Source organism: Strigops habroptila, chromosome 4 (genome assembly GCF_004027225.2).
Source record: "Strigops habroptila isolate Jane chromosome 4, bStrHab1.2.pri, whole genome shotgun sequence".
Taxonomy (NCBI): Eukaryota; Metazoa; Chordata; class Aves; order Psittaciformes; family Psittacidae; genus Strigops; species Strigops habroptila.
The window spans coordinates 83,537,103-83,564,586 of NC_046358.1; the positions used below are offsets into that span (position 1 = coordinate 83,537,103).

Here is a 27,484-nt window from a genome sequence, read left to right on the forward strand (position 1 = left end):
GAGAGCAATTCCCTGCCTTCCTCCAAATGTACTGCTGTGGGAGCCCATCCTCCCTGCTGGAGGCTCAAAACAGAAGCCTATTTCTGAAGCTATGGAAAAGCAAATACCATGTTAAGGGCAGCAGCTGGAATGCTAACTCACAGTATTCCTCATCTGTGATGCACATGGGACTGCGTTACTTTCCTCAGCCAAAAGACCATCCCACTACCACTGGCGTAGGGAAACATGTACAAAGCCTGAGACACGAGCTCAGTTTATACTGTTTTTCCTCCTGAGATGCTAAATGCTGTACTGGATTAAGCTTTTCCAGCGAAGAAATCCATCTGATTCCCCAGTCTAACCCTCTGGACAGCATGAAGCTCCACCTGAATGCCTGTCTTAAGACAATACCTTCAGGAGAAGCTGCAGCACATCTTCTGGAAAGCCACTTAATTCCTATGTAAGATTCAAGTGGCAGAGAATCCACAGACCCTTGGTAATGTTTAGTTCAGCTGGAAACATGGAGTGTTGTTTTCCTGCATAGTGACTGGGAATGTTTTGACACTCTATGAGTGATGATGGAAGATGTAAGAGAAGCAGAAATGCTCAGGGCTTACAGGGCTTATGGCAATTCTAAGCTGCTTTCTGGTAAAGGAGACCTTATACTCAACACTGGAATATACACAGACAAGAAAGCACTGGAACAAATTCCAAGGGAAATTAGGAAATCCTTGTCACTGGAAGCTTTAAGAAATGAAGAGCATCAAGTGATGAGACTAACCAGGGTCAAGCACAGCCCACATTCATTATTGTAAAGCAAGCAAACCGAGGCAGTGAAGTAAACTACAACGAACCCCACACCCCTTTGAGAAACACAAGTACAGAAAGGATGAGGTTCATATTTCCTAGGGAACTGTTACCTGGAGTAACTCAAGGTCTGAGGAATCCTCTTGTCCAGGTACCATTTCTGTCAGCATTTCTGACATGACTTTTGTGTTCCCACGGACGATATCCAGCTCGCTGCGCAGCCGGGCAATCTGAATTGGAGTAAAAAGACAGCAAAACACTGCATAATCTTTTGGGTTAAGCAGATCATTTTCATTAACTGACTTTGTGATACCTCTGGTTCTGTCTGACTCCATATCTGAGGCTCCAGACATTCTAGCGGGGGAAAAAATGTAAAGATAAAAAGTTTACCCAGGAGAGAGTTATAGAAAAGCAACAGAAAACAAAGATAGCTTTGTAGAAGCACTCACTGCCATCACAGACCCACATGTGCTATGCTTGAATGAAAGGGAAGCAATTGAAAACAGCAGCTAAAACCAGACCCTGGTTGTAATACCTCACTCAGATCTGGGGAAAGATGTACAACTTTGGGCAGGATCTTGGGCTCTGAAGTTACTTTTGCAGAGGGAAAAGGAAATCCTTTATCAGGGCATTTGTAAGGGTCTTACAGATGCAGGCTTAAGTCCCATTAGACTTCCTGCATCTGCAAGACATTCTGTGCCTTTAAAGGAGGGGGGATAAGACAAATAACTGCTAACCTACTGCACAGCTGCTGAGTGGAGTGGTTTATCAGATTGTGAGGTTTTATAACTGCTGCCATTAGGCCACACATCCCAACTGAAAGCCTAGATTTCACAGTATAATAGGAGGGAAGATTACTAAGTAGAACCAGAGCTAGGAGGCAATCAAAGTCAAAAGAGTTAAAATGAAGGCTCCTCTGCAAATTGGTTTCTAATTTGATCTGCTGAGAGTCTCACTCAAAAGAATCATCATCCCAATACCTGTTCAGAATTAGCAGTGATGGGACCAGTCACATTCAAAGCCGGGGCCTGAGGAGAATACGCTGTCGGAGAAGATGACGAATAAGAACTGGTGCTCATCCTTTGCTGAGGCTGGGAATTGTGCATATTTGCTGCAGGATCAACTTCAGGAACACTCTGCCACATCAGAAAGACAGGAGTTCAAAAGCTGAATTGTGACAGCACTTGCTTTGTCAGCAACCTCAGGCCAACTATGCTCAAATATAGAACATAATTGCACCTTGTGGAAAAGGTCAGCGTAGCTTCGAGAACAGACTGGCAAGCCAGCCCAAAAACAGGCAGCTGCGACAAAACCCTGTGCCTGTAGTTTTTGACCCAACCTGCATGGATTTAAGTCGATTCAGCTTTACAAGGAAAGTGGGAAGCGAAATAAAAACAAGAGCCAAAGAGAAATAATTAGAAATCATTTTAAACTCAGAGTTGCTTGTAAAAAACGATGTGTAGATACTGAACGTAATTAATCTTGACATAAGAATGGTAATCTTTCAGTCCTTGATCACTTGCATTTACCACTTCAAAGATTCATTAACTTCAGTTTTCAGAGTGAATAATCAGAACACCTGTGATCATTAAGTTACTTCCTAACAGCACTTCTGCCAACTTTCCAGACCCAACTTTCAGAGGTGTGAAGATCTCACATTACCATAGGATGAGTGAGAGATTCAGACTCTGTACACCTTTAGAAGCCAGGCTGGCCTTGGTGCAGGGTTATCACCAGCAGAAACAACCATACTTTTGAGCAGAAGAAGGAAATTACAATCATATATCCTGCTGGAATCTCTTTGAACAAATTAGTTGCATTTGTCTGGTGGTTTTATGGTACAAGTGTACAAACCTCCTCCAAACTCTTCTCATCTCAGGCTGGTGTTTGACTCAAGGGAGGAGATACCATTAGCTCATGAGCTTGTCAAACGAGGCTGTATTATGCTGCTTCTGCATGACCTTTGACTACTGAAAGAGGCCTTTCAGGAGCGAGTAAATGGTCCAAATTTAGCAAAACAGAACAGGAAAGATGAGAAATTCTCCAACTATTTAGACATGTTGGGAAAATACCCCTGGAATTGCAATGCTGCAGCTTACCCTCTGTGGTGTGTGTATTGGAGACAGAGCATCAAGATCTGCCATGGGAAACTCAATGCCTTTCCTCTTGAGTTCTTCATAAATGTGCACTACTCCAGTTAAATCAGGGCTACTTCGAAAGGCATCAGCCCAAGCCTGGAAAACATGAGGGATTATCCATAAACCTTCCAAGCAAAGTCCCAGCTCCACCCTCACCTCAGATATTGACTGTAAAAGCTTTTATGTACTTCAGCTTCAAAGAGAAGCTGTATCCATTAGACCTGGTCTGAAAGATCCTGTAAATATTAAGACAGTCACGTACACATTTCACTCAAATATAAATAGGAACCCAGTGGCTGTGTCTAGCCCCTGACATCATCAGAATCTGTAAATGCAAATGAAAGCCTCTTCCAATCTCCTCTACGTGGCTGTGTGACTGCATGCTGATCTTTTCTTGCCTCTTCTATGGCCAGTGACTCACCAGAAAAAGCCTGTGCGAAAGATGAAATGGATCTGAGCAAAATTCATAACGTTATACAATAATCTGAGGTAAGTAATCACTTTGTGGAACATCCTCCTTTGGTGTCAAATGCAAATCAGAGCTGTCAAGTTTTCTTCCGTATTTTATCTGGACCAAATTTAAGTTTAAAAAGGTGCCTTCTGAGGTTCTTATATTGTGAAACACGCAGTCCCCATGAGCAGCAGAGCTAATGAAGCCTGGGTTCTTACAGAGCACATCCAACACTCAGACACCCCAGTGTGCCAGCAAGAACAAGTTTAAAGTAGAGTCACATCATCTCTCCTGCCTGAATTCTCTGGTGTCTAAAGAGACCTGAATTCACATTTGAGCTTTTCCTTCAGTGGGAGTACTAAGAGCTCCTCTCCCCTAGCCAGCCTCCCATACTCCTGAAGCAGGTAGGAGCATGGTATCTCGAAAGCCTCTGCCCCCTTTCACTTGAGCTGGAAATTAGCCAGGTATTAAAAACCTTAGAGGAAGGAAAAATTGAAATATTATGACTCAACTCAAAACGAAGCATTCCACAAACCCCCACATGTGAGGCAGAGTATCAGTTCTGGATCCAGCACTGCCGCGAGACGCGTGTGTGGGCTCTGAACTTAATTCATTTAGTCATCACTTTTGCACTAGTTCTTCGCCTATTTTTACTTTAAAAAGCTGTATTTAACCACTTTTTCTATCTGAGAGGAGAGAAATCAAAGATAGCAAAGCAAGAAAAGAAATAATATTAATACCTAGGATTAGGAATTCTATTCCTATTCTGTTCAATTCTAAGAAAGAGCATTTCCTACCCTATGTGCCCAGGAGACAATCCATTATCAGCTGCAAGCTAATAATTCTGGGTTTGCTTCTCAGCTTTGTTACGAGTAAATTAAGTGCATCAAGTGTTCTGCTGCAGTGCATGTCCAAACAGCCCTACCTGAGCCAGAGAAAACAGCACTGACTGCAAACAGCCGTTCTGTTTCCTTGGAGCTGACCTTCCAAGCCATCCCTAATTCTGATGGAGACATTGACTGCACGAGTAACTCTACCCTGGCACTCTCTCTGCATTTTCAATTTACATAAGAAGTCATCTGAGCGATGCTTCTACAGAATGTGTCCCCCACTTCAACTCTATTTGCAAGTAAGAGGGAAAAACGTTAGGCAAGGGGATGCTTTAGTTAGTAATCACCCAAGAGAAACTCAGAGGCGAGAGTACACCGGGTTGCTGCCCCCAACTTTTAATGAGCTTTGTTTGTCCAGGAGGACGTACTAATGTGTCCTCTCTTTCACTGCCTTCCTATAGATTTTATTGTAGGCACTAAATGACAGTGAACTCGCTTCATTTGCACTCTACCTTCTTAATATATTCTCTCTTCTGCAGCTCTCTTCCCTGGAGAAAGGAGACACTGTCATTTGTATTCTTCTTCGCCTGCGCTGGGAGCATTATCTGCTTTAGGGTGTCTCTCAGAGGTCACGAGCAGGACTAGGCACTATTGTCCTAAGTGCTGTCTACACACATTGTAAGACAATCCCTGTCCTAGACAGCTTACAATTCAACTAGGCAACAGTAATATTAGCTTTACTTTGCAGATAAGGAGCTACACACAGAGCTTAGGAGACTTGCCCGTTGTCCAAACAAGCATATGACAGAGGTGAGGTTGAATTCAGACCTTCTAAGACTTTACGCCAGACTATCAGGGGCAGATATTTAAGGATGCTGCTGTATAAATCCCACTTGGCACCTCAGTGTGCCCAAACAAGTTCATTAAATACCATTGCAAATCTGGCCCCTGACTCAGTGACCATCCCAAGGCAAAAGGTGTTTGACACTGGAAAAATTAACACAGGTACCCTCAGAAGTCTCCAAACAGTACATCTTTGATGACAGTGCTCAGCTATGGGCAGTAAGGTGGTATGAACTCCAAGGTGATACACAAGTTCTTACCAGAGCCACAGCAATAAGGAATATATCCAAGGCCTTTTAGCAAGGTAAAGAAGGCTGAAGAGCAGCAGCTAATACATGCTAATTCATGTACATTGGGAAATGGGTTGAGAAAGTGAGACACAAGATGCTCAACATCTCAAAACAGCCAAGTCTCTAGATAAGGAATTGGATGGCAGCTTTATCTACCTTTGCCATGGAAAGGCCCAGGAGCACAACAGCTGTATGGCTGGAGATACGCTCTTTGTACAAGTGTGTGCTGTTGATCCTCTCATTTCTGTTCTTATGAACTCCCTGATATCAAATTGGAAAAAGGGGATAAATGTAATGTTAGTGGAGCAGAGCTGAGAAGAGATCAGCCCCCTGGAACGGGGATGGAGCTCCAAAGAGCAAAGTCTAAGCTAAGGATATTTTGGGTGTGCGTGTCCACAGGGCACCCGAGCTGAGTGACTGCAATCACTTCTCCTAACTTGTCAGGCAATCTGGAAAGCAAAGTCCCACCACCTCCAGTTAGAGACACTAACAGAACCCACCCACAGGCAACTCTCATCATGCTCAGGCTTTTTATACCAAAAGGCATTTAGTGCCCAGAGTGAGGCTTTTAGCTCTGTTGCACTAAAGTCTACTCAGATAAAGCTCTGTTTAACACGCTGAGGCAATGACTGGGGCTTTTTGGTTATGTTACAAACACTTCCATCTCAGTCACATTGATGACTGGGAATCCACTTAAACCCAGGATCCAGCATAACCAACATTCTCTAAAACACTAACAGAGCAAACAGTAAGGAAACATGCACAGTTTCTCTTTATGGGGCAGTATTTAACCTCATCTCCAGGTCACTGCATGCACCACCTCTCCCACCAAAGCAGGCAGACACCAAAGGGCTCAGTCAGATGCACAAGAATTGCTTTTAATAACCATTAATTTCATGCCATTTCTTTAAAAAGCCTTGAGATCAGAGACTAGAAACAAAAGGACAGACACAGACCCCAATGCAATGCCCACCTAATTCCCCCTCCCAGCCTATTTCCTGCTTGGAAATCACTTATTTACATTGTCATGCTCCAACGATGTCCTATCTGGGTATCCAAGTAACAAATAAGCCAGCAGAAATTCACCTGCATGCTTTGCCACAAAAATCAGAAGTACATTGGGAAAACTATGCTGTGCATTTGTAAATACCTTCCCACAAGAAACACTGCAGCAGGTTTATATCATTTTAAATACACGGCGTCTTTTAGTCTCTGGTGTATGCAATAGCCTGTAGAAGCTTAGTGATAAAGCTTCCTATAATTGTCACATTTCCTCCAGGCAGGCACCAATGTTCCCTCATGTGTTGCTAATGGGTTGTGGAATTAACATGGCTGTTTATTGTTATGCTGCACAGAAGGAGAAGGGGCAGACAGGCCTATGTCTGAACTTCCCCACTGCAGGCGAGGATCTGACAGTGCACTTTTACTGCACAATAACCAGAGAAAAGACACCAAACCCCATTTTCATTCCTATATAGTCATTTACTTTTCTATAACCATCTTGAAAAGGAATTCAGAATGCTTTCTAATGGAGGGGAACAACTCCATTTTACGGTCAGGGGAACAGACACAGAAAGGTTCCACAACTGACAGCAAAACCATGATGCTCTAAGATTTCCCAGCCTTAAGAAGACAAGAAGCAAGTCTCCATCTTCTAGATGGGACTGTTAAATTGCAAATCTATCCATTTATCTTCTATTAAGTCTGCCTGGTTTGAGTTCTCTAATCAGAGCCCAGACGCTTCTCCCTCAATGAAGAACCTATGTATGTGCACGTCTGCTCTTCCCTGCCAATCTGGCTATCTTGTCTTTACATATAAAAGCCTTGCCACATTTTTAATGACGACAGCATGTTTAGCACTGAAGCAGACAGTCCTTATTTCAGACAGCAACATATGGAAGCTGTGTACCTGAATCAGGGCCAATACTTTATCCTGGACAATAGTGGGGGGGTTATTCTTGGGCGAGATGATTTTCACCAGAACACCGTCGATGAAGTCGCGGTTTGCCACCAAGACATGAAAGCGATGGCCACAGTTCTTCACACAGGTCTCCAACACCTACATAGACACAGGAAAACATTCATTGTTGGTGCAAAGCTTAATCACCCACAGCAACTATGTCCCTGGTTTCTGATTTTGGGGGTTTTCTCCCCTTTTTAAAGCTTTTGATAGGAGCAAAAGAAGATAGAGGAGAAATTACACTTATAGGCTTAATTCTTTTCTTCCTTGATTTTACCTCTTTACACACACATTTAGATGTGCCTCACTCACCCATTAACATATTGGCCACTTCTGTGATCTACCTTCTTTTCAAGGTAAAGAAACACAAAGCTTCTTCCTCTTCAAAGCAGAACTTCCCAACCTGCACAGCTGTACAGCTAAGTACACAGCATCACATCAAGAGCAGGTAAGACAGAGGACATCCTGTCACAGTGAGCTATTACCGTGCTGTGACACTCCACCATTGTCTATGTACCCAGAACACAGCTGGACCCAGTTGCTCTGAGCTATAAAGCATGTTTTAGAGTTGGGAATTCAGGTGAATGATCTTCACTCATTCAAAACACTCCCTTGTGAACGCTCTGACAGGTTATACTTTGACACATTTTCCCCCTGCAACCTAGCTAGAGGCACCTTCCACTTGCCATTCAACTGCCATGGAAGAACAGCTGTTGGTTTTTCTCTGAAGAACATGATTAGCATGGAGATAAATCCAATGCGTCACTTCTCCTTACAGCCCTGCCTAATAACCACTGCGACTCTGTGGCTGAGGAGGCTGTAATTACTCTCCTACTTCAGCTACTTTCATCAGCCATGATGACACGGCCTCATTCCTGATGAATTTCGCTCTTCCTTGCACAATGGATAATCTCATGGTTGGGGCTTTGGTAATCTGTCAAAATGACAATTCAGGATAGGAAAGGGCAAGAAGACTGAAAGCACAGTTCTGCTTCGTCAGGGAGATGTAACAAGAGCTCTGTGATAGAATCATACAGGTCCCCTAACCCACAGCAGTGTAACTCCAGCTAGTTAGTGCTGCGGCAGAGCCTGCCCAGCATGTTCAGGAGTGCTGCACTGCTCAGGAAACCTCTGGCTAAAGCCATCAGCAGGAAAGGACACTGGCAAAATACCTCACACCTTCACAGTGCAGCCTAAATGCTGAGAATGTAATTTACACTTTATTGAGTGAAATTAGATCAGCATAAATGGATGTGAGGCTCCTACAGGGATCCATTCGCAAGGGAAATTGCGCATCAGCTCCTTATGAAGCTGAAAATACAGCGAGTTCATCATCCTCACTTGCAGATAGGCACATAGCTGTTGGAGTGGAGAAACAGCTGGACACAGGGTGGTGAGAGGAGAAGGGAAAGCCTCAAAGGGTATACACAGATCTATGTGGGTTACTTTAACTTTCCTCACTCAGTACTTGGGATGAGTAAGAGCCCTGAAAGACCCCAGAAATCAATTGAGTCAGAAAAATGCTATGCAAAGCTGCCAGGAACAGTCCCCAAGGAAGAGAGGAGGCAATTGGAGAGAAGAAAAGGGCAGAGCAGTGCCTGTTAAAGCAAATAGTGTGTACATTCAGGAGATTGCCAGGCAAAGCACAGTGACAAAAGAGCAGGGTTCTGCCCTTTCGGGGCATTCCAGCCTGCCCCCACTCACCGTCAGCGCCAGCATGACCTCTCTGTAGTTTTTGTTTCCATTCAGCCTCTTCTTCAGTGCTCGAATGGCATCCTTGGGGCTGCAGCAGAAACACACCAGTCTTAAAACAGCTCAGACAGGCTTTTCACATACCATATATTGTGGGAAAAGGAATCTTTTCCCATTTCCAGCTGGATATAAGCATGGGTGTTAACTTCAGGTGACTTGACTACCAACTAGGGTCACACAAAATTATGTGGAGACAGGATATCACAGGCTTCAAGACCAGAGCAATGTCTGGGGCCTCCAAAAAGGCAGGATGTTGATCAAGCAGGAAGGATAGTCAGCTACTCAGAAGAAGGCCCAGGGTGTAAAAGCAGTGATTAGTTCTGCCAGCAGCACAGCTTTGCTGATGCTGAGGGAGGTGTATGAGAGAAGCTCTCCGTGCAAAGGGCTGGAATTAATGGCACTGCAAAGAGATAGAGCTGCTGAAAACAAGAACCCCAGAAGCATAAGCTCAGTACTCCCTCCAACAATATGGTTTTTATGCCAAGCACAGGCTGACCACAAAGTGCTGCATCACACAGTAGCTTTCTGAAATGTCCAAGGAGCAGGAAAACTAAGCAATCCATGCAAACCACATTCATCACAGAATGGTTTGGGTTGGAAGAGACTTTAAAGCTCATCCAGTTCCAACCCCCTGCCATGGGCAGGGACATGTTCCACTAGAGCAGGTTGCTCAAACTATGAGCATCTGCACCCGGACTCACTGCACCTCCTCCCATGCTGAGTATGGCTGGATGGAGATTGTGGTCATGAATCTTTCAAAGCTTGCTGAGATAGCACATACCCTTCTTCTGTCTCGTTGATAATGTCACAGATCTCCATGTTCAGCGTCCAGTCTTCACTCTGCAGAGACCCATCTGTGGCCTTTTCTGTAAAGTAAAGAAAAATCAATCTTTTCACAGCTTCCCCATTAGACTACAATCCATCTTCAGCTACTCTGAGCTCAAACTACCCTGTAGAAGAAAGATGTGGGGAGGGAAGAGGTCCCCAGTGACAGTAAGCAATGGCAAACCTTCCCTCCTGGTTTTAGGGATCAGCACAGAGGTGTCCAGACAGAATTTGTTACCCCTCAAGCTCACTACCTTCAGCCCCCATAGATGGGCTGTTCTTCAAAGGCTCCTGAATTCCTCAGAGAGTAGGCAAATGTCAGCTAATTCCAATTTAAACTTCTCAAATGCTGCCCTGTAGGCAAGTTATGAGGTAGGAAAATCTCCCCCAAATCAATATGATCTCCTCCCTGGTTTAGCAGATAATACCTCCACATGAATTAGGAGAGGAAAGACAGTGACTTGGGGACAGAATTCAAGCAAGTCCAGAATTCCAGTGTGAAAAGAACACCCAGGACATGAAAACATTTAGCATGTGACAGTTCAAGTCATGGTATCATTCATGGGCACCCCTTTTTGGCCAGGAAACTCTTCCTCCTGTACGTGGTGCCTCAGTCCCTGCTTACCAGGAGGCTGGGCACTGCTTCCCCCTGCCCCACACTGTCCCCCCAGACTCCTCTCCATGCTGGGGCTCTGTACACATCTCCCAAGCACAATCTGCCTTGTTCTTCACTCCCAAATGCTCCCTCCCTCTCTGCATGGCAGGTAAGTCACTTCAGCACAGATTAAATGCAAGGGGAAGGATGACCTACAGCACTGTGACAGTGGCAGATGCCAACTGTTGGCAGTTGAATTTACAGACGTCTGCAAGAATAGCATAACCATAACTTCGAGTAATCAGTTGACAAGAACTATATCCTCCTTGGGATTTCCTCCTAAATCAATATAGTTCTGTCTTGTGGTGCCTACAACATCCCCTGAATGTTTCACACTTCTCCCTTGCAGCATTCAAACCCTATCTGCATGACACTCAGAAATGCTATCAAGTTGAACATAAAGCCTGTCACCAGAGAGACCTAAAAAGGGGACCTTTGAGCTGAACACGACCTTCTCCTCTAGTTTAGTCTAGGTTTGTCTACATTCCACCTCAGAAGGAAAGAGGGTAAACAAAAGCATACTTGAAATGTGAAATAAACCAAGAAACAAAACAAAACAAGCAGCTTTTAAATGTTTGAAAGCAGAAACAAACCTGCGGGTACCATCTTCTCCATCTATCCTTCTGTCTCCGCATCAGCCCCCAGTCTGACCCCCAGAACAAGGCAAATCCTGAGGACACAGGGCTCCAAGGACTTCACACATCTCTCTGTTCACCAAGGATGCTTTTCCCATTAACATTTCTATCACTGTGACTGAGGATACAGATGCCCACAGGCCATAATTATGGGACATTAATGGAGAAAGACTGTGTCTGGGTAATTCAAGTGACTTGTCTACACCAGAATCGTGGCTAAAGCAACTCCACCAAGGACAGTAACTACAGGAGACTGAGACAAAGCCAGAAATCCATGCAAAATCCAAACAGAGAATGCTGATAAGAAGCCATCCAGCTCCAGAATGGAGAGGACACCATGGAAAAGGTGGTTATGGAACAGATCATTCTTTGCAGGCCTCACTTCCCATTCAGAGAAGCAGTGCTGCAAGGCAATGCAGGTCACTGCACAGGCTCTCACCCACCAGGGAGCACACAGAGGCTGCAGAATTCCCAGTTCCAGGTCTTTTTTAGCCATCACCACCTCATGGGAGAGTTCACTTTGACAACAACTCTGTTTGAGGAGGAGCCTCAGAGAGTTGCATGGCTTCCAAAATGTCCCAGTAAGCACTGGAGAGGTTATTGGGTAGTTTTAATTTATGGCATTTAGGCTATGCCAGGCAGGGATTCTCTTAAGGAAGAGCGCAGGCAGAGCAGTTTCATGTTTTCTGGGATACATGAATGCATCACTCATCCAGGAATTCATTTGTTCCAGTATTTAAAGGGGGCTGCAAAGATGACCGAGACTCCCTTTTTAGAAGGAATCACATGGAAAAGATGAGGGGTGATGGGCACCCAATTTCCCAATGAGAACAACCAGCCACTGGGATAATCTCCCCAGGGAAGTGGTGGATTCCCCAGTGCTGGATACTGTTCAGATTGGGCTGGGCAGGGTGCTGGGACATCTAGTCTGGATCATGCCTTGCCTATAAGGGTTGGACCAGATGATCCTTGAGGTCCCTTCCAACTCTTGTGCTGCGATTCTACGCTACATCTTTGTGCACGGCTACTTGTAACAATCACTTTTATTAGTTGCATTTTGTCTTTATACTCTACATAAGACTTTATATGTGATCTGCCTTCACCTCCATATAGTACTTGTTGCTTAGGAAAACGTTTTATTTACCATTAGGAAAAACCCCTTAATATTCAGAGATATAAAAGAAAAACCACTACATCTCCTCTGCTGGAAAAGGCGATCCCCAAAGCTGCAAAGGATTTAAAAGCACAGTGCTGCAAAATGAGAAACTACACCTTAAATACAGTATTCCTTTAGCTGGGCATAGCATTTGTTTTCTTAATGAATGAATGAATGAATTTGTGTGTTCTTGACAGCATTTGGCATGAGGCAGCAATGCTCGTACTCTGGTCTGCAATGACCACTTGTTATAAATGGCTGTGGAAAGTGCTGCTGCTGCACAAAGCTCACAGCCCCTTCATTCACTGCTCTGGTAAAACCCACGTAGTGAAGGTTCATTTTGTGGATATGGCAGCATTCCACAGCTAAAAACTGTGGTGGTTTGGAGATGGTGGAGCGCAGGGATGCTGCTGCAGCACTGTGCAGAGGTAGCAGGGGAATGCTCCTTAGGGGTCCCCAGTAACCTCATCCGTGTTTCCCTTCTGACATACACTAAGGAAAACAGAACCCCCTTTTCCCAGAAAGTTTGGTGATCACCTTTATGTTTCTGTTCCTCAGCTGGAGTAATGCATGGTTGAGACTGTGTGGGTTTAAGATGTTAGCAGTTGTCTGTTTGAGAATGAGTTCTTTTCCCCTTGGGTACTTCTTCATTCGAATAAGAGTTGGAAGCTAATTTAGTCTCTTCTCCAGCAACAGAGAGCTCTGAAGCACTTGGCTTCTGTAGTGGTTTGTCCTTTGTAGGGTGTGTGACCCAGATTTGTCACTGCAGAGCTCTCTCTGCTGTTACAAAGGAGTTAACTCATTGCAGAGAAGGCACACGAGGCGGTGGGTGATTGGTTTGAAGAAGAGTATTACACTGCAATAAACTGAAAGCCTGAAGAACTCCTCTAGAACCAAAGGCAGCGGGTTGTAGCTCTGGATTTCTGGTGCAACAGCTCTGCCTGCACTCATCTGTAAGAGAATCCCTGCTCCACGCATCCAAAATGCAGGAAATTAAACACACTCAATAACCTGTCCAAGATTTAATGGCTATTTTGGAAGCCATGCATCTCTCTGATGCAAAATAGATACGACTGGCACCTATCTATGGCTGCCCCATCCCTGGCAGTGTTCAAGGCCAGGCTGGACACAGGGGCTTGGAGCAACCTGCTCTAGTGGAAGGTGTCCCTGCCTGTGGCAGGGTTGGAACTGGATGAGCTTTAAGGTCCCTTCAACCCAAACCAGTCCGTGGTTCTATTATGCTATGATTTTATGACTAAGATTGAACACATTTTGGAAGCTATCACAATTGCGAAGGAATGGCCTGAAAATCATGCCAACACCCTTTTAAAAGTCATCAGCTCCTTAATCTCATTAAAAGGCATCTAAATAGCTCTGGTTCACACCAGGACTCTGGATCACCACCAAAGGATTCCGGCGTGCCACCAGAAATGTGAAATGAGACAAGGAACAAGGCAATGAGTAGGAGTCCCTCCTGCCCCTCCCTTGCTGAACTAAAGAGTTTATGGTATGGTTTAATTGCACAACGGAAGGGCTGGCACGTCTCAGCCTGGTACCAAGGGCACCTTACACAGCTTCTGCCCCCAGAGCAGCTCCTGGTGCTGTGCTAGTGCTGAGTTTGTCCCTGCAGGAGTTGGGGTCTCACACAGAGCCAGGGTACCACCAGAGAGATGGTCAGGAACAAGATGCTATCGGTTCCCACCACGTCTCCCAAATTAAAGCTGAGCTGGTAGAAAGAAAGACAATCTGGCACTCCACAGACCTTGGACACTGCATATGCACACACAAGCATTAGCTTATCTCTAGCCTGCAAAGAAAAGGCCTAAAAATGGTGCTATTTTTCCACTTCACACCTTCTTTTTGAGATTTAACTCTTGTGGCTGCATTTCCACGCTCTGCCAAATGGCAGGATCAGCATTTCCCTGCTCACACTGAAATCCTGCACACCTGAAGGCATTCAGTAGTGTCAAGTTTGCAGTGTACACAGGCTCGGGGCACACATCAGCCCAGGCAAACCACTTGCTCTGACCTGAGAGATGTCGCCACAAGGAAATCCAAGTCAGGAACGCCCGTGGAACCAGCAGGTAATAAACAGGCAGGGCAGGAATGCAGGAAGAAAACAGAAGAACTTTTACCACCCATCTGGAACCAGCTCAAAAGTCACGTAACAAATGAAAATGCTAAGACTGGTTGTCCTCAAGAAGTTGATTCTCAATCCATACTCCTTGTGCTTCCAAGTTACAGCCCAATGTTGGTGACACTTGGCTCATGTAGAGATGAGAGAAAGCAGAATCCCTCGCTCTTCCCTGCTTTCCCCCTTCCAACACTCATCTCTGACCATTACATTGATGGAGACAGCCTCAAGGTTTCGTTAGGGTCAGGGCTGCACACGTTGGAGTGTGGATGCTCTTTAACTCACATGCCATATGGGTGTTTATGCAGCAGAGACTAAAGACTGATCGCTGGAAGCACTAAGAACAGCTCCTGTGGCTGAATGATGACAGGAGGCACAACCAGGGTGGAAATCATAGAATAGTCAGGGTTGGAAAGGACCTGAAGATCATCTAGTTCCTCTCGGTACCAATAAGTGGTGCTGGATAATGTTCTTGGAAGAAAAGGCAAAAGTGAAACGTAAATGGTGCACTAACAAGAAATCACATTAAATCAAAGTGGGAGAACTGTGCTGTTTTCTGCCTGACTCCCAGAATCCGGTGAATGAGCAGATCTTTGTGTTCAGAGAAAGCACAGTTTTCTCCTGGGGCTTCTCCAGATGTTGCTTCAGAGACTCTCGGTTCATATGTTTAGGAAGAATTACACACGAAAGAATCACCTTCTGTTTACACGAGCAGCATTCACACCCTAACAGAGATCCAAGAGCAAGTTCCAATTCCAAATCTCTCCCATTCCCTCCAACAGCGTTCTTCAGGCAGCATAAAACAGCGTGTTGTTTGGGGGTGGCTTTTTTTTTTGCTTGGAAGTTCAGAAGATTGTGCCTCTTAGATCTTTGTCTTGCCTCTTAACAGTCCAGCTGCCTGCCAGCTGTGCTCCAAGACTCACATTAGCAAATCAAACAGTCAGATGTGCTCTATTTCACTGCATGAGACGTGACAGGGAACAGAAGAAGCTGCAGTATTAGCAGGCTTTTACTTCCATCCTACTGGTCCCCCTCCTGTCAGCACAGGAAAAGTCTCTCAGACCAAGGGCTATCAGCTGAGGTCAAATGCAAAATGCTTTTAGAGAAGGGACAAAGGTCTTTCAGGGGAAAAAAGATGCAAGGCAATGCAAAAGAGGCTCACGAGGGAAGATAAGCTATTGAATGAGGCGATGGCATCTCTCCGTTGAGCCGTAGCTTATAGAATTGGGTTGCTTTAAAGCATCATTACGTTTTGTGGCTGCAGTTTCTCTCACATTCAACAAATCAGCAATGACCTGCACAGCACCGTCAATAAGACCTGCGGGAAGACCATGCAGAGGCCATGGAAACATATTTGAGCTGTCCAAGCAAAATGAAGATAAGACTAAAGATCCTCAGCATTCACATAGCTGCTGAGTTCAAGATATCTCACTTGGAAGACAGAGATAACCAGAATAACACACTCGGATACTCCTGGACTTCAGAGTTTTGCTTTCTCTCTATTTTCTTTTAGAAAGCCAGTCACAGGCACTCAGACATTATGGTACCAACAGGAGGGGTTTTTTTCCCCTCTTTTATCAAAATGCTGCTATTAAAGAAAATAAATGTGACTCATTCAAGATTCCAGATCAAAACTCAACTCCTGAAGTGACTTACTCCGAAACCCCTGCCAGTTTCTTTGTTCGGAAGCACAGCTCCAATAGCAGTTTTCAATTAGCCACCTCACTGCTCCAAGTCCTTTTTGTACATTCCTTATTTCACACTGCTCTGAAAATGCTGAGCTGCACACTTCCAAAGGAAAAGGCAGTCAGCTTGAACAAACGGGCTCAATCTGAACTGCAGGGCATTACAGAAAACGTGAGCTGGGTTGTAGTGCTCAGCACTGGTCACCCACTTCGACCATTGTGATTTTGCAATTGATTTGAGCTATGCTTATGTTGAAACTCTTTGGGATGAAATCATTTATCCTCCACTCCTTGTTCTGCCAAAGTTTCTTGTGCTGAATAAATGAATAATCATGGTTTGGGTGGAAGGGACCTTAAAGCTCATCCAGCTCCAACCCCCTGCCACAGGCAGGGACACCTTCCACTAGAGCAGGTTGCTCCAAGCCCCTGTGTCCAACCTGGCCTTGAACACTGCCAGGGATGGGGCAGCCACAGCTTCTCTGGGCACCCTGTGCCAGCGCCTCAGCACCCTCACAGGGAAGAGCTTCTGCCTCAGAGCTCATCTCAGTCTCCCCTCTGGCAGGTTAAAGCCATTCCCCTTGTCCTGCCCCTACAGGCCCTTGTCCAAAGCCCCTCTCCAGACTTGTTTGTCACCCCCTTAGGCACTGGAATCTGCTCTAAGGTCTCCCCTAAGCCTTCTCTTTCAGCCTAAAAATAACAAGAGAAGCTGTGGACATGCACATGTGCAATCAGAACGAGTGTTTAGCTCTGATGCTGTTTGAAGGCTCACTGGTAAACTGGGAACTGCCATTTTCTCCAGTTAACTTTCAGGTTTTCCTCTTTCTGAAGGTGCTGCCCAAACGCCAAACTTCTCCAAACCTGCTTTCTGGATCACGCTTACCTGCAATCATGAAGAGGCAATATGCAATTACGGGGCCTTTTTAAGGACCACATGATATTCAGAGTTCTGCTACAACATTCCTGTGATTTAAATATGCCACAGAAAAGACATCTCCCCCCAAATTCTCTGGAGCAGGTTAACTGAGCGTGGCTGCACAGCAGTTTCAGCAGCAGAGCAAGGTGAATGGATTAACACGTATTAAATATTAACAGTTGTACAACAACGATGGTTTTTCTTTCCTGCTCAGGGCTTCACTTGAACAAAAACAAAACAGCAATCCTTATAATAATATCAGAGCAGGCAAGGGAGTGTATCAGCTCAGTTTATCACTTCTCATATGTCTCAATGCATTTGCAGGTTGTAAAACCAGATGGACCTTCCAGCACTATGCTATTGTGCAGAAACAGCCTGACAGGATAACCTAATCCAGGCAGTTTCTGTACTCAGATGTCATTCATCTCAGGCACAAATGATGCTTTAGTCATAGCCTTTAAGAGCATTTGGAATGTGGATCCGAAGCAGAACGGTGTGTTTCTGTACAATAAAGACTTCTGTTATGAATCTTCTTGCTGAAGTTCCCCCATCAGCAGAAATTGTTGCTGCTGACAGCATGCTCTGCTGAATGACATGTGTATAGAAGTTGCTCTCTTTCGAAACAGATGGCAGAAAAGAGACTACTGCTTCTTTAAAACAAAGCGAAATCCCTCCCACTTCTTCATTCTACCCAGCTTTAAAAACAACACACAACCCCCCTGCCTCCCTCCTATGTGCTGTACACTCATTAAAGCAAGCATGTTGACCCATGTACTGTAAATAGCTGTCCTTCAGAGCTAGGTCACACAGCAGCAGCTCAGCCAGCCATTTGTGTGATTCAGAGGCACTTCTTCCCCAAAACTCTGCTTGCACTGCACGTCTCTTCACCTCTTTCAGCAGTGACCTTGGCCAGATACCCATCTCCCTGCAAAGCCACGATACTCATCCCATGGTGCCGCTTTACAAGTGACAAACAAGGACGTGCTCACGTCGATACGCGAAAGCCTTCAGTCAGAAATGTCAAAGCAGTTTGAAAATATGCACCCTGTATTAATGGATTTTAATGGATTTGAATGGAGATGTCTGCCGTGTGATTTACTGTTGGGAAGCAACAACCCAATTGCTCCTTCGTGACATGTCACATCTCATGACAGACTGTCCCCTCGCACGGTTGTATCGGTGGAGATGATGGCTCCGCTTGGCAAACATCTGTGATCTATTAGGCCATGTTTCCAGTAGTGTGATATTATCCCACTCCATGTGTCCATCTTTCCTCTCGAGACGAGAGGCACAAAAGCATAAATTAAAACCTTCCAGGTGACAAAATGTTCTCCCTTGGATTTGCCTCCTCTGAATCTGACTGCTACGACTTGTCCATATGGCTCTGTACAGGAGAGTTTATCAGTGCAGTGTTGCTTAAACAGGTCAGTGCATCGGGATGATGACCCAAACCTCCTCCTCCTTTGGCCACGGTAAGCTGTACACCAAATCACACCAACATTTAGGCATTTCCATAGGGAAAACTTGTTATTTCTGCAATGAATTTGGATGATCGGGGGAGCTGCTTTGTTCCATACTTGGGGCTACCGGTTCCTTAACTGAGACTCTCAGCTATTAAACCCTGTATCAGATGAATAACTCCTGTTCACCAGCACTAGAAATACAACATTTCTGAACAGCTGAGTCTTTAGCTCTCCCCCACTCAGAAAAAGCCCCCAGATTAAACTAGAAAAAGCTGAAAACAGTCTTTTTCCAAACACCCCTTAGGAGCTGAGCAGCTTTTCTCATCAGAAAGACAACTCACAACAGACAACCCCAATATTCCAAGTTCTTAAACAACTAACACATAGACATGAATTTGTCCTAATGCCAAAAAGCATTTGCTTAAAGGGGGGGGGGGGAGGGGGAAGGCATTTTTATCAGCCTTAACTTAAAAATCTGAGAGAAGGGGCAGCTGAAAGTACTGATTTCTTTCTCAAGTTCTTTGCTAACATGCCTAAGGGCTCTAAGAGCCACTCAGAACACCAGGATGACAGTTCCTTAAATAAACTGTTGCAAATGGCTTTTTAAAACATTCCTCCCCCAAAATGCAGGAGAACACCACCACCATACAAAGCAGAATAACGTATTGGACCAGTAAGATACTACCAGGAGTTACAAGGGACAGAGAAAGGAGTATTCTCTGCACCCAGATGCACTTTTACCACCCAGAACTGCAGGCAGAGGGGTATTCCAATCTGATAGCTTGGCTGCACAAGATGTTAAAGCAGCATCAAGAGCAAGGAGGTGGCCTCATCTGTGACTTGCTGCCCCGTTCAGGACTTCAGCAGCACCCAGTAATTACAGGTGAGACCAAAAGGAATGTCTTTATGGAAAGCTGGGGCTGATCAGAGTGTCAGTGAGCTCTATTTGAAATTTATCCGCTCTTGATGGCTAATTTTGTACTACATGAGTAAAGCAAGTTCTAATAACTCACTTGGGACTTCACTCCAGTACTTACAAGCTACGTGCTTTTCATATTCATAAAACAAACCTAATTGCCTTTCATGGATGAAATGTTTGAAGAATTTTTAATCCACGTCTGCTGCACACTCTGAAAATCCAGCCCCATATATTTAAACCTCTCCCTCCCACCCACTCCCTTGTAACATATTTGCTGCAAACAGACTCTAAGGCAAAGAGAATCCATCAGGCTCCTACATTAGTATTATTTAGATCTTTTTTACAGGTTACTCCTCAATTCCCACATTCTCACATGTTTAAGATAAACTGAAAACACTGATTACTTTAATGAGGGGCCAAAAAAAAAAAAAAAGGCAGAATCTTTCCATCCTACAAAGGAAGGAGTTTTAGGGACAAGTTTCCTCCTCAGCTGCAGTGGGCTACAGCAGATTGGGTTAAGAATGAAATGAAGCAACTCTTGCAGTGACTATTTCACGTGCATGTTCCCTTACCCAGCTCTATGAGTACAAAGGTGAGAGCTGTGTCCTTTGGTAAACCACGAGTATCCTGCATGTAGAAGTAGGCAGTGAGGAGCCTCCCCTCACACTGCTCAAGGTGACAGCAGGCCTGGGGCAAGAGGCAGCTTGTTCCCATCCCATTCAAACTCTCCGTGGCTTGAAGATCAGTGTGTGGAATATACTAAGTGTTCTCCCCATGGGAAGAGGGGAGAGCTGGCTCCTGCTCCTCTAGGTACCGGGAATTACTCCTGCCAATTCTCATTGAAGGGTTCTATTGCCAGCTGCCCATTCCAAGGAGCCAAGCTTGCTGTGCCTGCAGAAGCTTCCAAACAGTCTTCTCAGGAAAGCTGAGTGCAAATCAGGTGACATTAACACCAAGATGCATGTGTGCAATTCCTGTACGGGCTGAGAAATGCAGGTTTCCTGGTCTCTAATAACCCTAAGAACACTGCTCCATTTTTATAGCCCTCTTGAAGGGCATTGCCACAGATAACCCTGAAAAAGACTGATAAATAGGAAATGGCAGTACCAAAAGTCCAGGTCAAGTATGCAAATGCCCATTTCTGAGGCTGTCATTTTAATTTTCCCTTAAATCCCCATTCCCCAACTGGTGTTATCAAGTCAGGTAAATTCTTCAGGTCAGGAACCGTCCCGATACGTGTCACTGCAATCGCCTGGAGTACATGATACTATTACTGTGGTAAAATTAAAACCAGTGTAAATGTACAGGGGATTGCAGCATTCTTTGGGAAAAGAACTATATTGGTCCTTGGGCAGTTAAAATTCTAACTAGAACGCAAACTTTGAGTGTGGCTTACAAAGAGTTTGGCTCAAAGTGAACCCTAGCAAATGAAAAGGGCTGACCTGAAGAAAGTGCACTCTGAAAACTGCAGAGCAGGGATGGGAAGGTAACTTTTCCCAATGTGAACATCCACAACCTCCTGGAATCCACAGAGAACCAGCTCTCCAGTCCTCGCTGCTTACAGCTTGTTAATCAATATGGGAGGTGTTACAGGATAGCAAATAACAAACACAAACCCCACTGGCAGTGTGACACTGATGTATGTTGGTGTCACTGCTCCTGCTTGGGAAAGCAATGGGTACCAGCACCAGCCTGGTCCTGTTTGTTAGTGAACTACTCAGCGACTGAGCTTCACCAGCTCCAGCTGAGATTAAGCCTCTCCTGGGCACCTCTGATGTTGGAGTGAATCAAGACTTTCTCAGCTTCTTCTGGGTGTGATGTTCATGTACACTGCGCACGTCCTTCCTCCGAGCCCAGCAGCAGCCTCCTAAGCAACCAACAAGAGTATAATGATGCCTTTATGAAAGGGTGCCCTTTAGAGGTGTAAAGCTTGTCTGAGTGAGGCAGCACCATTTCAGCTCTCCCCTGGTGATCAGCACCAGCCCGCAGATGATTCTGCAAGGCAGCATGCAGACTGAGGTTTGCTTTAAGGGATGTTGCAGATGCAATACCTCACTAGCTGCACCAAGAGTCAATGACAATATCCTTTAAGGAACCTGGTTGGAAGAGGGATTTCTTGTTGCTCACCGGCTACGCCAAGTCTTTGGCATCGACGAGCATTTTAAAGGTGGTTTTAATGACAGGAAGTAAAACCCCCCCATGATCCAGCTGCAGTGTCCGAACTGACCACGGACCCATTTGGGATGTTTGCTGAACTTTCATCACGTCGAGTGTGACAGCTGCTCCAACTGAGCTGCTCATTACACTTGTAAATACAAACTGATCTCACTCTGCCATTAGGCAGCCACCGTAGAGTTGCCATAACAACTTCTTGTCTAATAAGTGATTTCAGATTTCCCATTCTTTGCACTAAGAGAACATTTCACAAAGGTCTGAGATGGCTCTTTTCATTAAAATACCTTTCTAATTAAAAGAACCCAAAATCAGGAGAGAAAGAGCAGCTCGAAGATAATGAAAAATCAAGCTATTTACTACAGCTTAACCATCAGATAGAGTAACCCAAACCCAAATACAGGCTGGATCCTGCTTAACCTCTGCCTCTCACTATCAATCAGCTTCATACCCCATAACAACTGCTTGGAAAAATACTAGCCAGAGTTCAGGTAATAACTGGGCACAATGTGGACACTGATTTCCAGATGAAATATTCCAGATGTTCTAACGAAGTTTGCAGTTTTCTCTACTAATAACTTACATTAGGAACCAATGACTGGTTAAATTCCTTAACACTGTTAGAGCTGCTCGAGGTAGCTTTTTGTGGTTATAGTCAAGGATGGATGCCTTTTGCCTTCCAAAAAAGGAAAGGAAATGCAGAAAACAAGAACTGACACAAAACTGAAGTTAAAAAATGTAGAATATTCAAGAAATACAAGTTTTAAAAAGGGACTTTCTGCAGTTACTCATCTAACAAGAAATGTGTTTTGCTATTTGGGACAAATTCACAGCTGGTCACACTTCTTGCAGGAGATGCATCCCACAAAAAAAACACAGAGATGATGCAACATGCCCACGTTAACAATATCCTCAATGTTCCTGACCACATTTGGGAAGTCCCAGAATAAGAAAGCAATGCTCTGCAAAGCTCTTGGGGTTCAAGCACAGTTTAACACACCAGTCTGTGCCTTCACTTGTGTACATTTGCTTTGATCTAAATTTGAACAAAGACTTTCTTCCCAAAGTAATGTAACCCAGAAGGTTTCTGAGGACCAGCTGGGGAACAGCCTGCCTAAGCCTGCAAGAATAAAGCAAGATGATGAACTACACAAATGATTCAACAGGTTTCTTCTATCTTTGAGTCCCTTGATGCTTTATGTGGCAAACATTGAGCTGCCAAAGGGTTTCTGTGAGCTGAGAGATACTGAAGCATGGGTACATAGTCTATACATAACCCTGCCAGGAACTGCCCAAACGCAGCCAGGGTATACACATAAAGGGACTTTTCTTCCCTAATCCTTGGTTTTGGAATGAGTTACTACATTCTGGGCCCTACCTAATACTTCTGACAGGTACAGAACAATCACAGAGTGGGTATTTAAATGTAAAGACAGCGCTGCCAAGAACAGACTGGCTGAGTTTATATGCATTTCCTCTTGAGCAATGGGAAGAACACCTACAGATGGGAAGATGTGGCTCCATGAGTTATGTAAAGACATGTTTACCTGTAGCAAAGGACCTGCTCCTAAGGGAAGAGAGAAGCAAAGGCAAAGCCTTTAGACCAGCGAGGTTTTGTTCTCAATTTTCAAAGAGCCCTTTCCCATTGGTGATAACAAACAAATGAGCAAAGGAATCAGAGAGAACCATCAGAAGAATGACTAAGCAAGCAAAGATGATGAGGCTCGTCCATCCTAGATAGGATCTTTACACTCAGCAACAAGTTTCTTCTACGTAAAAAACTAACAATTCCCCAGATAGGTGCAAAAATGGAAAACTCATTCCGGGTGATCTGTGCAGACTCATCAGAGGCAGGAAGATGGTGCTCTGCAGATCGGCCTTCAGGTCACTTCAACTCCTCAGGGCTCCTACAATGCTGCTTTCTCCCCTCTGTTCTCCAAACATTTATGCTTTCTATTGCCAGTACATTGCATGGATTTTGAAACCAAAACAGGGTGTGAAATGATTTACCCAAATATGAAATACCAGATGAGGAAGGAGATTGCCAGGAGAAGCCTGAAGAGCAGCAGCCCTGCAGGAACCATGCAGCACCTTTCCCTACAAAGGATCATCATGGAATGGTTTAGGTTGGAAAGGACCTTAAGATCATCTAGTTCCAACCCCACTGACCATCATCTCTGAGGATGCTACCAAATGCCTCCATCATCTTCAAGGGATGCTTAATTAAAATCTCACCATAGTTTATGAAATCAAAGGGAAGTCTCACCAATTTAAACCTGTTCTTATTCCAGCCAAGGAAAACACACAATGCTGCTTTTTTTGGTGAAGATTCTTTTGGCTGAAATATGCAATCAGTTGGAAGGGTCTGTGGGGATTTTCTAACTGTGTTTTTAGTCAAGTACACTCGAAATATGCAGTTTAAAGACACAGTATGTGAAGAGAGAAGCATGAAACTGGGAACGGGCTGTCCTCACCCTGCAACCTCTCACACCAAGGTCTGTATTAGAAGCATATGGAATATATGCTTCTATTCTATTCCAGCACGAGATTTAAGTATCTCGTGCTGGAAGAGATAAAACTGCATGACTCAAAGATACATGTTCTAATACCTTCATGAACTACAATCTGCTTTTGTGCCTATAAAATAAATCCAGTCTTAAAGGCCTAGTATTAAATGGCATTACACTAATTACCCAGCTTCACACATGTGTAGAGTTTCTCCAAGTTGCCAGATTCATGACTCAGGAGTTATTTGCTCCTTTAAAAAGCAAAGAGATCCATTTTCATATTCCACGGAGATTTGCCTTACAACATAATCCATTGTCACAAAGTGAAAGCAGATCCAAATAATCTTATAAAACTAAAAGCACTTTATCAGACTCTTTTTTGCATGACTAGCACAACCCTAACCGAACACTGGGGGGGCTGGATCATTCCCAACTGACCACAGCTACAGGAATACCTATAAAAGCACTTGAACTCTGAGAAGAGAACTTCTTGTGCCCGCTTCACTGCAGGAAAACAACAAAGTTCATCTTTCTGATACCATACAGCATATGCTGGGGGCATCTGACAACCAGTTACTGCTACCTTGTGCTGGGAAAAGCTTCCCCTAGAACAGGGCACAACACTTCAGTGCTCATGGGTTTATTTTGTTACAATGCAATGAATGAAAGGAGAGATGATTCAGACCGCAACAGCATGCTGCAAACACATCATTGTGTTGGTACCAGCTCCTCAGATCATGGTGTGCACATTACACACTGACTTCTGTGCTGGGAAAAGGCTTGTCTTCAAAAACCTGGTTTACTTACAGCACAGCAAAGTAGGAAGTTGACTCTAAAGGGAACTTAGACAAATGGTGTATGTGGACAAGAAAGGCCGGGTTAATTCCTCCTGTGGGATTACCATGGGCTGTTGGCTGCAACACGTTCCTTTATTCCTGCACGTAGCCATCAAGTCATTCATTTAGGAACCACTTTTATTCCAAGACTCATAAAAATCTTAAGACACAAGAAACCTGAAGAAAGGTCTTAAGTGCTTCTTAGGGAAAGGAAAATAAAAGGGTGTTTATGCACCTCCCGAGCTGAGGCATTTTCTCATTAAAGGGAGGAAAACGAAGCAGCAGCTCTGGAAACAGACTCTGTCCACCACATTTATTATCAATTTAACAGCCCTGAATGGAAACTGCAAGTGCTTTTGATAAAAATCGATTGCAAACTGTCTGCCTCACTGGTGCTTCAATAAAGTGCCTCGGTATCTTTTGCTGAAGCCTTGGTTTTGCAGCCTCCTTAAACAATACTCTGTATTAAATCATTGCACTGTTCCTCCTCTGAAAACAGACTGGAAGGCAAGTGCCTGGACCAGCACCCTTCATTCAAACCTCCCTTCACCAGCAGGGAACAGGGGGGTAAACCCCGATCAACACCCCCAGTTATTCAGAACACCTTAATTCCTGCTATATAGTTAAAAATGAGCTCTGAGGACTCTGTGTATTTAACCCTGGTGCTGCACCCCCTTGGGGGTCTGAGCTCCAAGCCAAGCACACTTGAATGGCTGACTTCAGTAGCACACATAGCCCTGAGCACAGCCCTTGCCCAAACGGACCTGGATGTGCCCATCCATCACCCCATTTCACACATCACTGCCCCAACTAACCCCTTCAGCCCTAAGGGAGCTGGGGCGGGGGGGACAGCAGCAAGATTTGGTTTGGATTCAAACACATCGACGCTCTCCTGAAGCCTTTGTAAAGTCTCCAGAGGTAAAAAAAAAACCCCAAAATGCTACAAAATGGAACTGGTTTTCCTGTGTCCTCATGTGGAAGCCATATGGCCTCTATCAAATAAGCAAAAATGAAGGCACCAGTGCTCCCCATCCTTGTAATTCAATCAGCTTTAATCATCTCAGATGTTTTTGCTAACCGACGGAAAGGGTATTTGTTCTAATAACCTTGAATAGAGTGGTGACACTTTAAAGATGGCTCCCTTGAACAAAGAGAGATAAAACACGATTTATGGCAGGATGTTCAATCTCAAGGCAAATTCCCACTACTGGAAATTGCTGCTTTTTCCCCCAGGCCAGCCCCTCGCCGTACAGCAAGCAGTCTGTCTTGGCTGCTTTACTACCCATCTTCCTGCACTTCTCCTCCTCGCTGCTCTGGAGGATTGCTCACGATAATCCTCCTCTAAAGAGCCAGTCCATTGTATTTACAGCACCAAATGGGAAAAATCAACAGCTCACTTGTAAGAACAGGGCCAGCACCCAAATTCACAAAGGATCCTGTCAGCCCTGGTATACTCAGCAGCCTACAATACCCACAGCACCCAGTTCCACCCTCCAGACCCCTGCCAGCTTTCCCAAAGCCCTTCTCCAGGGCTGGTGGCACAACCACCCCTCAGCTGGCCAGAGCCACCAGCACAAGCTGCCTGTGAAAGCCCCGATGCTCCTCACCCAGCATCACCAATGGGTGCTGGGGACAGTGGGTGCTGAGCACGCAGCACTGGTTACAAACCACTCACAGCACACCCAGAACAACACACAGCCTCTGGATCTTTCCAAGGAAGCCTGCTAGGAAGCACTGACCACCAACAATGTGATGGGCTGAAGGGCCCATGAAGACTTCTAAGTGCTGTGGGATGCTGAAGAGCACCGTTTGCTCGCAAAGCCTTTGGGGAGTATTGGATTCTGCTACAAAACCCTGGGGGAGGTTTTCAGTTTATATACAAAATGATGCTATTACCTCCCTTCACTGCAACCTCCAGGTAAAAAGCAATATGGAATGAACAAAGTAAGTCCAGGAAACTCCCAGGCAGCAGCTGACTCCCTTCCACTCAACAGCCCTGTCCAAAACTACCTCCTCTGCTCAGGACGACCTTGCTGGAGGCAAGGGGAGAGTTTAGTGTCCACAGGTCAATCAAAGCATCAAAGCAGAATTAAGTGTGGTTTGTAATTACTGGCCATGGTGATGGCTTACACGGTTTTGGTTATGCCACCAGTGGAAATTAAATAGAGGCCATTATAAAGGCAGCCCCAAAATCAGGTAGCTTTCAGCGATGAGAAACCTGGCTGCCATTTAAACCGGCACTTTAGATGCAGCAGACTCCATCCATCTCCATTACAAATCCTTCGAGCTCATCCTAGCATTACTTTCCCACATTAAGCAGCAGAGTTCACATAAAAAGCCTGGCTGGCTTCAGACATTCTCCAGATAAAGAGAAGGAAAAGAGAAAATCCCTTGTATTAGCTCTCCGAGCTCTTCCCAAACCTCCTCCGACATCTTTGTTCTTTCAGACCTGGCATTTCTCTGCAGACACTGTGTAGCCCTAATTAAATCTTCCTGTGAACTCCCTGCTACTTCCTGGCAGAGCACACACATTC

The 27,484-nt window shown here is 44.8% G+C and overlaps 1 protein-coding gene across 3 annotated transcripts in view; it reads right to left on the reverse strand.

Moving 5' to 3' along the window:
- Positions 1-27,484, reverse strand: part of TOM1L2 (target of myb1 like 2 membrane trafficking protein) — a 58,331-nt gene that overhangs the window by 28,124 nt on the left and 2,723 nt on the right. For all 3 annotated transcript variants that reach the window (XM_030484473.1, XM_030484472.1, XM_030484471.1), the window contains exons 2-7: positions 9,832-9,916; positions 9,003-9,081; positions 7,248-7,397; positions 2,886-3,020; positions 1,767-1,922; positions 900-1,016 (exon numbers count right to left, since the gene is read on the reverse strand). In XM_030484473.1, coding sequence (XP_030340333.1) covers positions 900-1,016; positions 1,767-1,922; positions 2,886-3,020; positions 7,248-7,397; positions 9,003-9,081; positions 9,832-9,916 — 722 coding nt within the window. The remainder of the gene's footprint in view (positions 1-899; positions 1,017-1,766; positions 1,923-2,885; positions 3,021-7,247; positions 7,398-9,002; positions 9,082-9,831; positions 9,917-27,484) is intronic.